Raw genomic sequence first — 12,855 nt, forward strand, 5'->3', positions numbered from 1 at the left:
GCCCACGGGTGTGCAGTCCGAGCTGGGTGTGGGGACCCAGAGCAGCACAGGGCGGTCCTGCCCTCAGGGAGGGCACCCCTCACACTCAGCACCAGCAGCCCTGGAGGGAGGACTGGAGGCTCAGGGGGGCACAGGTGTGGGGGGAAGGGGGCTCCCGCCCAGCCTGGTGGCTTCCCTGAGGAAGAGGAAGGGCCTGGCTTCAGAAATGCACCACGACCTGGGGTATAGCAGAGACAGAGGGCAGGACAGACAGAGATACAGACAGAGGGAGAGACCGAGACAATGGAGACACAGAGGCAGAGGGAGAGAGGTCTGAGCAGAGTGTGTGAGAGCAGAAAGACAGCGTGTGGCTCGGGGAGCGTGTCTCACTCAGGAACCAGAGCAAGCTCCATGGACAAACCCAGGGCTGCAGTCTTTGTGGAGCTGGCAGCACGTCCTTCTCCAGGGATGGGGGTGCGCTCAGGGCCCAGGGACAGCAGAGCCCTCCCAGGCCAGCGGCCCCTCGCCTAGGCCCCTCAGCCCTTCACTACCAGGAGCCGTGCTTGTACACAGGCCACAGCCCGGCTCACGTCATGCCTGGAGCTGTCCCCAGCACCACATGGATCCACAGACACCGGCCACGCTGGCTGCCTGCTGATCCCGAGCCCAGGTCTCCTGCGATGCAGGTGGGGAGGGGGCCGAACAGTGGGAAGCAGGAGCTGGGCAGGTGGGCCTGTGGGTGAGGCCCGGGGAGCAAAGGGTTTGAGGGTGCGTTTGTTAACAGGCCTTTGGCCAGCTAGTCCAATTCTGAGAACCTGTTCTGTAGGAAGTAATTCTGAGTATGTACACATGGCCATGGAGGCCACTCATCACAGAGAGATGCAAATTCCAACCACAGTGTTAATCAGCTGACACCTGCCTGGATGGCCACCATCAGCAAGTCCACAAACGACAAGTGCTGGCCGGGTGTGGAGAAGAGGGAACCCTCGTGCACTGCTGGTGGGATGCGCACCGGTGCGGCCACTGTGGAGAACAGTACGGAGCTGCCTCAGAAAATTAAAAATGGAACTGCCGTTTGACCCAGTGATCCCACTTCTGGGAATATCCTATGAATCCTGAAGCACCAATCAGAAAGGATGTGCGCACCCCCATGTTCATAGCAGCGTTATTGTCAATAGTCAAGATCTGGTAACAGCCCAAGTGACCATCAGTAGATGAGTGGATGAAAAAAAGCTGTGGTACATTCACACCTTGGAATACTATGCGGCTGTAAAAAAAGAAGGAAGTCTTACCCATTGAGACAGCCTGGAGGGACCTGGAGACTGTTATGCTGAGTGAAGTAAGCCAGTGGGAGAAAGACAAGTGTCACATGATCTCACTCATGTGGAATCTAATGAACCAAATCAACTGACGGATAAAACAGAACCATAGACATGGAAGCATGGAACAGAAGGACAGATCTCAGAGTGAAGGTGGAGGGAGGGCGGGAAGAGATGAATCGAGAACTATTAGGCATATATCCATAGACAATAGACACGGGAGAGGCTGGGCTGGGGTGGGAGCTGGGTGGAGAGGGGCCGACAGGGCAAATGGCAGACATCTGCAATACTCGCAACAACACAATTTCAAAGTAAAGAAAGTAGCCCGGCCAGTGTGGTTCCATTGGTTGAGTGTCTTCCCATCTTCCCTTGCACCAGCAGGCCACCCTTTGCATTGCCAATACTGCACACGCCGGCCTCACTCCCCAGTAGGGGGCGTGCGGGAGGCTGTTGATCTGTGTATCTATCAAATCCCCGTTTCTCTCTCTCCCTTCTTGTCTGAAAAGAAAATCAATGATAAAGAAAAATGTTTAGACGAGGCAAAGTGACCGAGACAGGAAGTTGAATAGAATAGCAGCAGTTGGGAGAGGGGAGATACTGATCAGGGGACACAAAGTTTCTGTTTGGAGTGACGCAATGATTTGGGACTAGATGGTGGTGATGGTTGCACAATAGTGTGACGGCAGTTAATATCACTGAATTGAACTCATAGATCATTAAACTATCGTATTTTATGTGATTTATATTTAACCCAGATTTTCAGAAACAGTAGCCAGGACAACCTCCTGAGCCGGGACGGGGCTGCCTTCCTTTGGCGGAAGAGGGAGGCGTTTGGCTGGGCTTATGGTTCTGCTGCCCACCAGGAGGAATTGGTAGATTTCAAGCTCAGTACGGAACCCGCCCGCACTAAGTGGGGGAGTGTAGACAGATCAAAGCCTGTCACTGGGAAGGCGAGGCGGGGAGCACTCTGTTGGGCGGACTTCATATTCTGTTCTGGGGCCCGGCCTTCCTTTACCGGATTGGAAGCCTCCGGGAACCCTGTGTAGGGAAGGCCTCTGAGGCAGTGCTGTGTCCTGGGATGGATTTGTGATGCAGCTTATTTAAGGCGACAGCTGGGCCCGGGGAACCAGGATCTGTCGCTCTTCACTGGCTTCATTTTCATGAGGAAAATGACACACTTTTGAGAGTCTAGCAATCTGAATCTGTGCCAGTAACCTAATGCACGATCTTGTTAGCTTATAGTCGAGTCCAGCCGTGGGCAAACTACGGCCCGCGGGCCGGATCCGGCCCGTTTGAAATGAATAAAACTAAAAAAAAAAAAAGACCGTACCCTTTTATGTAATGATGTTTACTTTGAATTTATATTAGTTCACACAAACACTCCATCCATGCTTTTGTTCCGGCCCTCCGGTCCAGTTTAAGAACCCATTGTGGCCCTCGAGTCAAAAAGTTTGCCCACCCCTGGTCTAGTCACTGGCCCTTCTTTAATTATCTGGTCCTGCCAGACCTGTTTACCTAAGTAATACCCCCATTTTAGAGGGGCCATAAGCCATGAACAATACACAACCCCCAGATGGAGTTCTCAGTGCTGATTTTTCTTTGTTAAATGGCATTTAAATATATAAAATAAATATCAAAAATATAAATCTTTGCTTTACTATGGTTGCAAATATCAAAAAATTTCTATATGTGACACGGCACCAGAGTTAAATTAGGGTTTTTCAAAATGCTGAGACGCTGAGCTCAAAAAGTTCGTCATCGCTGGTCTAGTCACTGGCTCTTCTTTAATTATCTGCTCCTGCCAGACCTGTTTACCTAAGGACTACCCCCGTTTTAGAGAGGCCATAACCATGAACAATACACAACCCCCAGAGGGAGTTCTCAGTGCAGGCGCCAGGCCAGGCCTTGAGATGTGGTCTCACTGCCCTCAGCCCAGCACATGAGGCTTTTTGCAAAGCCCGCCTAAGGTCCGGAAGTCCCATCCCATATTTGGGAGCAAAGAAACCAAAATGGTATAAAGGGAAAGCTTCCTCCATATTGGCTTGCTCAGGATTTGGAGAGAAACGGTGTCCCCTGAGTCCTATACAGGTACATGTGAAACATCTGAAAATAAATGTTTTTTCCTGGTACCCCTGCGGGTCGCCTGGTAAGTTCTGTAACAATTTCACCCAGGACCAGGCACTGGACCACACCCCTCGCTCTGCCCACACGTAGTCTGAAGAGTCCCAGGGGAGAGATCCATGTTTCTCTCTCTCCCTCCCTCTCTAAAAGAGAAAATCAATGATAAAGAAAAATGTTTAGACGAGGCAAATAGACCGAGACAGGAAGTTGAATAGCAGCAGTTGGGAGAGAGGAGATACTGATCAGTGGACACAAAGTTTCTGTTTGGAGTGACGCAATGATTTGGGACTAGATGGTGGTGATGGTTGCACAATAGTGTGACTGCAGTTAATATCACTGAATTGAACTCATAAATCGTTAAACTATTGTATTTTATGTGATTTATATTTTACTTCGATTTTTAAAACAGTTGCAAGAACCAGCTCCTGCCCCAGGACGGGCTGCCTTCCTTTGGAGGGAGAGGGAGGCGTTTGGCTGGGCTGTGGTGTCTGCTGCACATAATGAGGAATTGAGAGATTTCAAGTTCAGTACGGAACCCGCCCGCACTAAGTGGGGGAGTGTAGACAGATCACAGCCTGTCACCGGGAAGGCGAGGCGGGGAGCACTGGCCAGTGGCCTCTGTCAGGGACTTCGCATTCTGTTCTCCAGGGGCCGGGCCTTCCTTTACGGGATTGGAACCCTCGGGAACCCGTCCTGGGAAGGCCTGTCTGTGTCCCGGGAAGCATTCGTGATGCAGCTCATTTAAAGCGACAGCTGGGCCCCGGGAACCAGGAGCTGCTGCTCTTCACAGGCTTCATTTCACCAGGACCAGGCGCTGGCCCGCCCCCCTCGCCTGCCCGCACGTGGTCTGAGGAGTCCCAGGTGAGTGTGGGTTTGCAGGATAAACGTGCTGATTCCTGCCCCCTCCCCGCTGGCCCAGAGGAACCCAGGGCTGTGAGGTCTGAGGCCCTCCTCTTGGGCTGTCACCAGTTTAGACTCACTGGTCCTGAAGGGCAGACGGGCTGGAGCCCTGAGAGCCCGCAGCCCCTGGCTGGCTGCCCTCGCTGTCCAGGGCTGTGCTGTGGTTCTGCCATGGGGAGGTGGGCGCTTGGAACCTCTAGTGGGGGAGGTGGAAGGACGGGGCAGGGCAGGTGGGGAGGAACACCACCCACACTGCCCGCTGTTCCCTCCGCCGGGCCAGGGAAACACTGGACCGTGTGCATCAGGGTGGCCGGCTGGTGCCCTGAGCTGCCCCTGCCATGCACACCCCCAGCAGGAACCTTCTCTCCTCTGAGCCCTCACGCCTGCTCTGAGCTGACCTGGTAGCTTTGGAGTCTCAGACCTGGGCTTGAGTCCTCGCTGTGAGGGCCTGGGGCACGTGACCCCTCATAGAGCCCTGGCGCTGTAGGACATGGGCCAGCATGGCCAGCTCCTGATGGAAGCGGTGACTGAACCTCCCCAGGGCACAGAGAAGGGAGGGGGAGGGACACAGATGTGAGACCAAGGCCCTGTGGGCGTGGGCTGGCCTCATGGTGGAGACCCTCCAGGCACCGGCCTCAGCTAGACAGGGGGAGGGGGAGGCAACTAGAAAAGGCGTCAGCCAATTTTTTTAAAGGGCCCAATGGGAGGACCGAGTCAGGAAACAGCTGAGCCCATAGCACACAGCCAATGAGGAACCGGAGGAGGGCCGATTAAGTGGACTGTGTTCCCGCCCCGGGTGAGCCTGTGCAATGGGCGGACTCCTGCTCTCCAGAGCGCATTCAAGGTTTCGCTTGAAAGGTGAGCATGTCTCACGGTAACTGTCTACAACGGGGTGTCCACAGTGCCCACCGCCAGGGTAATGTGAGGTCAGGATGGGGGAGCCCTCGGTGCAGGAGGTGCCCCGTCCCAGACCTAGCTGAGGTGGCCATGGCCCTGCGTCTGACCTCTGCCTCCTGCTCCCCTCTGGAATCTACAAGAGCCAGCAGGCAACGGCACAGGCCCCTGCCGGTGGGCACTCAAGGCCCAGCCCTTGTACCCTCTGCTCTGAACCCGGGGTACTATCTCTCCTGGGATCCAGCTGGAGGCGATTCTGTTTCCCTCCCAGGCCATTCCCGTTAAACAGAGCCCGCTCCGCGCACCCTGAGGTCCTGGCCGAGGCTGGGTCCACTGGTCCGGAGGAAACTGCCCATGGGGCCCGGGGCCCCTGTCAGGGCTGACCCTTTCCTGACCCTCTTGTCTCCTCTGAAATGAGGAGGGCACCCCACTTCCTGAGCCAAACACAGGCAGAGACCAGGCGGGCAGCTGAGGTCATGAGGGCAAAGAGGGTTGCCAGAGAGAGAAGCGGCTTTATTCAGGAAGAGCTAGGGAGGGAGGTGGGCTCCCTGGGTCCCACCTGTGGCCTCTGGGGCCAGGACATTAGAAGCCAATGGCTGCGGACATCTGAGCCCCCTCAGAGTCACCAGTGGGGGGCTCAGGGGGCGCCCTCAGAATCGTCCGAGGGGGGCACGGGGATGGCCAAAGAGTCGTCCGAGGGGGGCACGGGCACGACCCCTTCTCCGTTCATGGTGGGCAGTGCCTGGTAGGTCTGGGTCCAGTACTGCAGGTAGTTGCTCCTCAGGTGCTGCTTCATGGACTGGTCACCCATCTTCTTGTTAATCTCCAGGTAGTTGTCCTTTTCCTGGGTGTAGGGCTCCCATTGGGTGGGCACGGCCGAGTGGCCCTGGTTGGGGTCCCTGCAGATGAGAGAAAAGGCCGTGTGGGGTCTGAGGGCTCACAGGAGGCTGGAGACCTCCATGCTGATCCGAACCTCCAGGGCACCTCACTATCTCCTGAGCACGGGCTGGCATGTATGTGTTCTATGCCAAACCAGGAGCTCTATCCTCACACACAGGGGGTACAGAGGCTCAGGGAGGTTATGTGTACATGAGGGGACAGGCATGTGGGCCCAGGTGGCAGGAGGCCTGGCCCAGCCTCACCCGCCTTACCCAGTTCTGGCAAAGTTGGTCCAGTAGGCGATCATGGTCCGGGAGACAGTTCTGTCTTGGGCCCGGTAGGCCAGGGGCGTGGCAAAGGGCTTCCCAAACACGTACTGAAGATTATCACCGTGGTCGGCCCCCACCCAGCTGGGGTATGATGGATTGTGACCAGGGTGGGAGTACAGGTAGGTGTAGGTCCGGGCACTCCTGAGGAGGGAGAGACATGGCCCAGGTTGGCAGGGAGCTCACCTGGGCTGCCCAGCCCAGAGCTGGGCCCTGGAGGGAGGCCATGGGGAGAGCAGGGAGGAGCCGGGAAATCCCCAGACTCAGGAGGGACCTGGGTCCCTGCACCGGGGAAGGGAAGGCCGAGGGGTTGTGGTTCTGGGATTTCAAGTGTATCCACACTTCACTCCCCAAAGCCTCTGGCGGCGTCTTCCTTCCTTTTCTCTGCAGATGAATTTGTGTTCTTCGTCGGGTACATACCTGACCCACCCAATGAACAACACAAGTTCATATAGTTGCTACAAGCATTCATCCTACACTTCCTAGGCATCGTTTTCTCTCCCTTCCGTGTCGGCATCCCTACTGTACTTTTTATTTTCACTGGAGGTTTACCAGGTGGCCGCAGGCCAAAGTTGTTTTGAATGTTGGTAAACTCCAAACCCACAAGAGAGACCAACATCCCGTGTTCTGTCCCCCTCGGCCTGGGGGCTGCGAGGAAGCTGCAGACACTGCAGGGAGGTCTGTGGGCTGAGGGAATGGGGGACTGATAACCTGATAGATAGAGCACCTGGATTAATCTGAAAGTAACCCTATTATTTTCAATCTTAGAACACACATACTTATGTGAATAGGGGGTTAAGTTTTTCTTAAGTTTCCTTTGAAGGCCAGTGCAAAGCAATGAAGGAGGTGACTCAGCTGTGAATCCAGCAAGCAGAACTGATAAGCAGGGACAGACCCACCAGGAGTGAAAACATCCTCTCATCCCCATCATCTCATCCCCATCCTCTCATCCCCATCCTCTCATCCCCATCATCTCATCCCCATCCTCTCATCCCCATCATCTCATCCCCATCCTCTCATCCCCATCCTCTCATCCCCATCATCTCATCCCCATCCTCTCATCCCCATCCTCTCATCCCCATCAGCTCATCCCCATCCTCTCATCCCCATCCTCTCATCCCCATCATCTCATCCCCATCCTCTCATCCCCATCATCTCATCCCCATCATCTCATCCCCATCCTCTCATCCCCATCATCTCATCCCCATCATCTCATCCCCATCATCTCATCCCCATCCTTTCATCCCCATCATCTCATCCCCATCCTCTCAACCCCATCATCTCATCCCCATCATCTCATCCCCATCATCTCATCCCCATCCTCTCATCCCCATCATCTCATCCCCATCATCTCATCCCCATCCTCTCATCCCCATCATCTCATCCCCATCCTCTCATCCCCATCCTCTCATCCCCATCAGCTCATCCCCATCATCTCATCCCCATCATCTCATCTGCATCTTCTCATCATGTGATGACTATAATAGCTGATGTCTGCGGACCCTCAGGGCTGCAAGTAGCACCCGAGCCCCCTCCCCTTTAGAGTCTTGCCCCCTGCACCTGCTGGAAAACAGGATTTGAATGGTTGTAAGCACCCTGTCTTCTTGGTGGGCTGGCCTTCTCAATAAACGCCTCATATGGTTCAACCCGGCCTTCGTGATTGGACACAGGGAGAGGCAACCCCAGCCCACCCGGGGCTTCCCTGTAACATGAGGAGGGTTTTGTAAAGGCCCTGAGCTGGGAGGTGAGGAGGGGCCTTCTCAGTCTCGTCTGGTCTGGACAAGGCAGATGGTGCAGGCACCGCTGGGACCCCATCACGGCTTTCCCAGGCCTCCCTGACCCCCTGAGCCACCCCCCAGGGAGGCCTGGCTGGGCAGATGTGTGACCCAGATGGGCTCCCCTGCCCTGGCCCTCACTTGGCGTTGGCTCTGTGCTGGGCCACAGTCATCTTCGTGGGCATCAGGAAGCCGATGTCGGTCTCCAAGTCCACCATCGTCTTCTTCTTGGCCTCCTGGGAGGAGTCCTCAGCCCAGGACGCCGTGTAGAAGTCAAAGGTGGCATTGGCACCTCTGGGCCCCTTGGCGATGGTGAACCCACTGACCAGCTTGAAGAAGTCCTCCCTGCAGGGACAAACAGGTACTGGACCCTTTTCCCCGGCCAGTGGGAGGCAACCTTCTGCCCCCGAGCCAGGGGCCTGCAGATGGCCCCCTACACCTGCTGGCCTCCTCCCTTAGCTGATGCCTCCCAAAGAGGCCCCCAGGCACTGCCCTGGGCACTGCGTCCTACTTACCCCGTGACAGTCAGCAAGTCCACGTTGATGGCCGGCACGTCAATTTTGGTAAACATGTAGCCGTCCATGTCGTTGGTGCCAGCGATGTAGTCGATGTCGGCCGCGTTGGCAAAAAGATTGATGGGATCGTCGGGGATGAAGTCTCCGTCCACAACAGGCAGGGGGCCCATAGAGTACAGGAAGGGGTCTGTGTGGAGAGCAGGGGTCCTCACACCTTTCAGAGCCCCCCTGCCAGGCCTCATGCCCGGGGGCAGCCCGGCCTCCTCTGATTCAGACCAGGTTTCTCAGCCTGTCCCCCTGACATGGGGCCTGGATAATTCTAAGGCCTGGGCTGCCCTGCGGGTGTGGAGCAGCTTCCCTGGCCCCATCCACTAGATGTCAGCACCCCCAAGTGTGGCAACCCAGACTGTGCAGACTGCCACAGGCTCCCTGGGGCCAAACCATCCCGCTGACAGCCACTGGGCCTGAGGTTCCTAAATTGGGTGCAAATGACTGTTTTTGTCCATTGTTGGGGGGCAAAGTGCACCAGCTTCCCAAAGGGGTCAGGACCCAGGGAGGCTCAGAGGGAGGGATGGTGCCCTAGCACAGCCATTCGAGGCCACGGAGGCAACAAGGGCCCTGGCGGCACTGGGCTCCCAGGGAAGCCACTGAGTAGATGACGGGCCAGGCCGCAGACCCAGCACTTCCTCACATCTTTGGGAGCATGGCTGTCCCCCCATATGGAGCCCCCACTCACACTTCTTGCCCAACAGGGGTATCTTATAGGCCAGTGTCAGGGCCCGGGGGTCGGTGACCTTCAGACACTTGGCTATCCTGGCGGTATCGTCCAAGGGGCAGCCCACCTCTTTGGCGATCTGGGGGTTGGGGGGAGACAGGTATGTGAGGCCATTGCCGGGGGCCATGGGGACCGGGACAGGGCATGGACAGGAGGTAACACTCCCCTCTCCCCCACCGCAGATCCCCTTTACCTCCTTGGCCCAGGAGAGAGGGTTCTTCTGGATGGCCCAGGGGCTCAGCGCCACGCCGCTCTGGCTGATGGCTCGCCCGATGAGGCCCTTGTTGTAGGGAGAGAGGGTCTGCGACACACAGAGGTTCTGTCACCATGGCCTTGCCTCTCCAGCTCACCCGGGCGCCACCAGGGACAACCAGACTGTCAGCTTCATGCTGTTCCCCACAGCCACCATTAGCTCCCCCAGCCCCCATCAGCTCCCCAGCCCCAATCAGCTCCCCAAGTCTCCATCAGCTTCCCCAGTTCCCATCTGCTCCCTGAGGCCCCGTCAGCTCCCCCAGCTCCCATAACCTACCCTCCAGGTCCCCCCTGCAACATCCTGGGAGGAGGACCTGCCCTCCCAGGGTCCCCAGACCTGCAGAGAGACGCTGGCACCTCCGGCTGATTCCCCAAAGATGGTGATGTTGTCGGGGTCCCCCCCGAAGGCCGCAATGTTCCTCTTCACCCACTCGATGGCCATGTGCTGGTCCCGAAGGCCGTAGTTACCTGGGGCGGGTGGGGGAGCCCATCAGGGACTGGGGTGGGGGGAGAGCGTCCTCCATGTGGAGGCCCCTGTCAAGCCCCAGGATGGTGCAGGGTGGGTCCCTAGGAAACTGGTTGAATGAGGTGCTGGAGGGGGTGCGGGGCTCAGGTAGGGGACCAGGAGCAGGAGGGCCAGGCTGCTCATCTCTCTCCCTGACACGGTCCCTCTTGTCTGTCCCATGGCTCTGTGTCCCCCTAGTCACCACCTCAGTGTCTCATCTTCTGTCTCTCACTGGGTCCCTTTTCCTGCTCCCTGGTCTCCTTGGGTCCCTGTCCCTGCTCCCTAGTGTTCCTGGGTCCCTGTGCCTGCTCCCTAGTGTTCCTGGGTCCCTGTGCCTGCTCCCTGGTGTTCCTGGGTCCCTGTGCCTGCTCCCCGGTGTTCCTGGGTCCCTGAGCCTGCTCCCTGGTGTTCCTGGGTCCCTATCCCTGCTCCCTGGTATCTCTGGGTCCCTGTGCCTGCTCCCTAGTGTCTCTGGGTCCCTGTTCCTGCTCCCTAGTGTCTCTGGGTCCCTGTTCCTGCTCCCTAGTGTTCCTGGGTCCCTGTGCCTGCTCCCTAGTGTTCCTGGGTCCCTGTGCCTGCTCCCTGGTGTTCCTGGGTCCCTGTGCCTGCTCCCCGGTGTTCCTGGGTCCCTGAGCCTGCTCCCTGGTGTTCCTGGGTCCCTATCCCTGCTCCCTGGTATCTCTGGGTCCCTGTGCCTGCTCCCTAGTGTCTCTGGGTCCCTGTGCCTGCTCCCTAGTGTCTCTGGGTCCCTGTTCCTGCTCCCTGGTGTCTCTGGGTCCCTGCTGGGCTGGCAGCCTCTTCTCTCACTGTAGCTGCCGATGGGCTCCTGTGTCTCACTGTCCATCCCCAGCTTCCTGCTCTGCCAGTAGAATTCTGGGTCTCTCTGGGAGACTGTCAGGAGTTGTTGGGAGAAAGCAGTGCTGAAGGGACCCCCACCTGCTCCCTCACCCAGGCCCAAGGAGCCAGCACACCTGGCAGGTTGGCGTCCCCAGTGCTGAGGAAGCCCAGCGGCCCGAGGCGGTAGTTGAAGGTGACCACAGTGACGTTGCCCCGCGTGGCAATCTCCTCCCCGTCATACTCATAGTTATTGAAGAAGCTTTTTTCTTGGGCAGACCCCATGAGGAAGCCTCCTCCATAGATCCAGATCATGACAGGCAGGTTCTGGGAAACTGAGGGAGGAGAGCAGGCCCGGTGACCCCCCCAGCTGCCCCTCCCCATCCCCTCTGGGTGCTTGTTTCAGGGAATTTCTGCTCTGGAGCCCACACACAGCCAAGGGGCTGGGCAGGGCTGGGCCTCTTTCTGCAGGTTCGGTGACCTGGAGGGCACAGGGTGGGGGTATGCACCTTCCTTCTGGCCCTGGGGGACCCAGATGTTGAGGTAGAGGCAGTCCTCGGAGCCCTTGGTATTTAACATGGTGTCAGTGGTTTGCAGGCATTGCTGCTTGAAGTCCTTGGCCATCAGGGTCCCTGTGGGTGGGCAGAGGGGCTGACATGAATATTGTGGCCCCACCCACCACCCCAGACACTGGGCCAGCCCGGCACCCACCCACCCACTCCCACCTTGCCAGCCTGGGTGCGGTTGGGGGTTCTCCAAGGACTTGGGCGGGGCAGCAAAGGGGATGCCCTTGAAGATGTCCACAGAGCGGCCGCCGATGCCGAAGAGGCCAAGCTTCTTGTTGACGCCCTCCACGAAGCCCCCTTCCGTGAGCACCACACCCAGCTGGGGAGAGGGCCAGGCTCAGGGGGCGCAGGCTGGGCGGCCAGTGGGGTGGGCCACCCCTGCAGGCTCTAGAGTTCCAGAACAGCTTCCAGGTGGGGACCCTAGTCTCACCCACCTGTAGCTGTGGGTTCCTGTGGAAGCCCAGCTCCTCACCCCATGGCAGGGCCCTGAGGAAAGAGACCCTGTAGCTGCCCCGAGGCTCTTAGGTGACCCTGGAGGGGCCCGGGCCACCAGTAAGCCGGTTGGTGTTGCTCCTTCTCAGGGGGCGGGGGCAGGGCACCTGGTTGAATAAGGCCGAGGTCCACACTCCTCTTCCGATGCTGGGGGCTCTGATGGGCAACCTGCTGACCTGCTCAGGGCCCAGCTCCCTTCTGTGCCGGGGCCATGGCCATCCCCGCACAGAGGCAGAGCCGGAGGGCCCTGGTGGCCAAGGTGGACTCTGCAAATCAGCACTGAGGATGCCAGTGATACTGGGGTTTTGTTTGTGTTTGGCCTCAGTGCACCCTGTGTGCCCTGGAGAGCGCCTGTACCAGAACTTATTCGTGGTTTCTGACGTTCAAGTTCGCGGGCGTCCTGTATTTGAGCTGTGCCTGTGCCATCGTGTGCGTGCGGATGCAGGAGCAGAGGAAGGGCCAGGAAAGTGCATGCCTGGTGTGGGCTCTCAGGGGCTCCTCCTGCCAACGCCTCACCTGCCTGGCCCCCTTCACCTCCCCACCTACCCAGTTCCCAGGCCGGGTTAGGGGAGCAGACAGGGGCCCCTCCTCGTCCGCTGGACTCTCGCTTACCTTTGCGGCGCTCACTACTGCCAAGCAGCAGGCGAGGCCTAAGACAGCCAGCTCTGGGCGACCCATGGTGCCTGTGCCTGCCTCGAGGCCCCTGTCTCTGAGCAGGGGTAT

At 58.0% G+C, this 12,855-nt stretch overlaps 1 protein-coding gene across 1 annotated transcript; it reads right to left on the reverse strand.

Annotated features, from left to right (window-relative positions):
* Positions 1-5,705: 5,705 nt before the first annotated feature.
* Positions 5,706-12,816, reverse strand: LOC139020660 (bile salt-activated lipase-like). Its single transcript, XM_070430372.1, is given in 12 exon segments — positions 5,706-5,855; positions 5,857-6,112; positions 6,365-6,562; positions 8,335-8,538; positions 8,709-8,895; positions 9,445-9,562; positions 9,677-9,784; positions 10,073-10,203; positions 11,212-11,409; positions 11,584-11,706; positions 11,800-11,959; positions 12,745-12,816. Coding segments are annotated over 12 exon segments (1,809 nt in total). The 5' UTR covers positions 12,811-12,816; the 3' UTR covers positions 5,706-5,795.
* Positions 12,817-12,855: the final 39 nt, after the last annotated feature.

The sequence above is a fragment of the Myotis yumanensis genome, unplaced genomic scaffold, assembly GCF_028538775.1.
Source record: "Myotis yumanensis isolate MYYU_CA2020_CCGP unplaced genomic scaffold, mMyoYum1.0.hap1 SCAF_12, whole genome shotgun sequence".
Classification (NCBI taxonomy): domain Eukaryota; kingdom Metazoa; phylum Chordata; class Mammalia; order Chiroptera; family Vespertilionidae; genus Myotis; species Myotis yumanensis.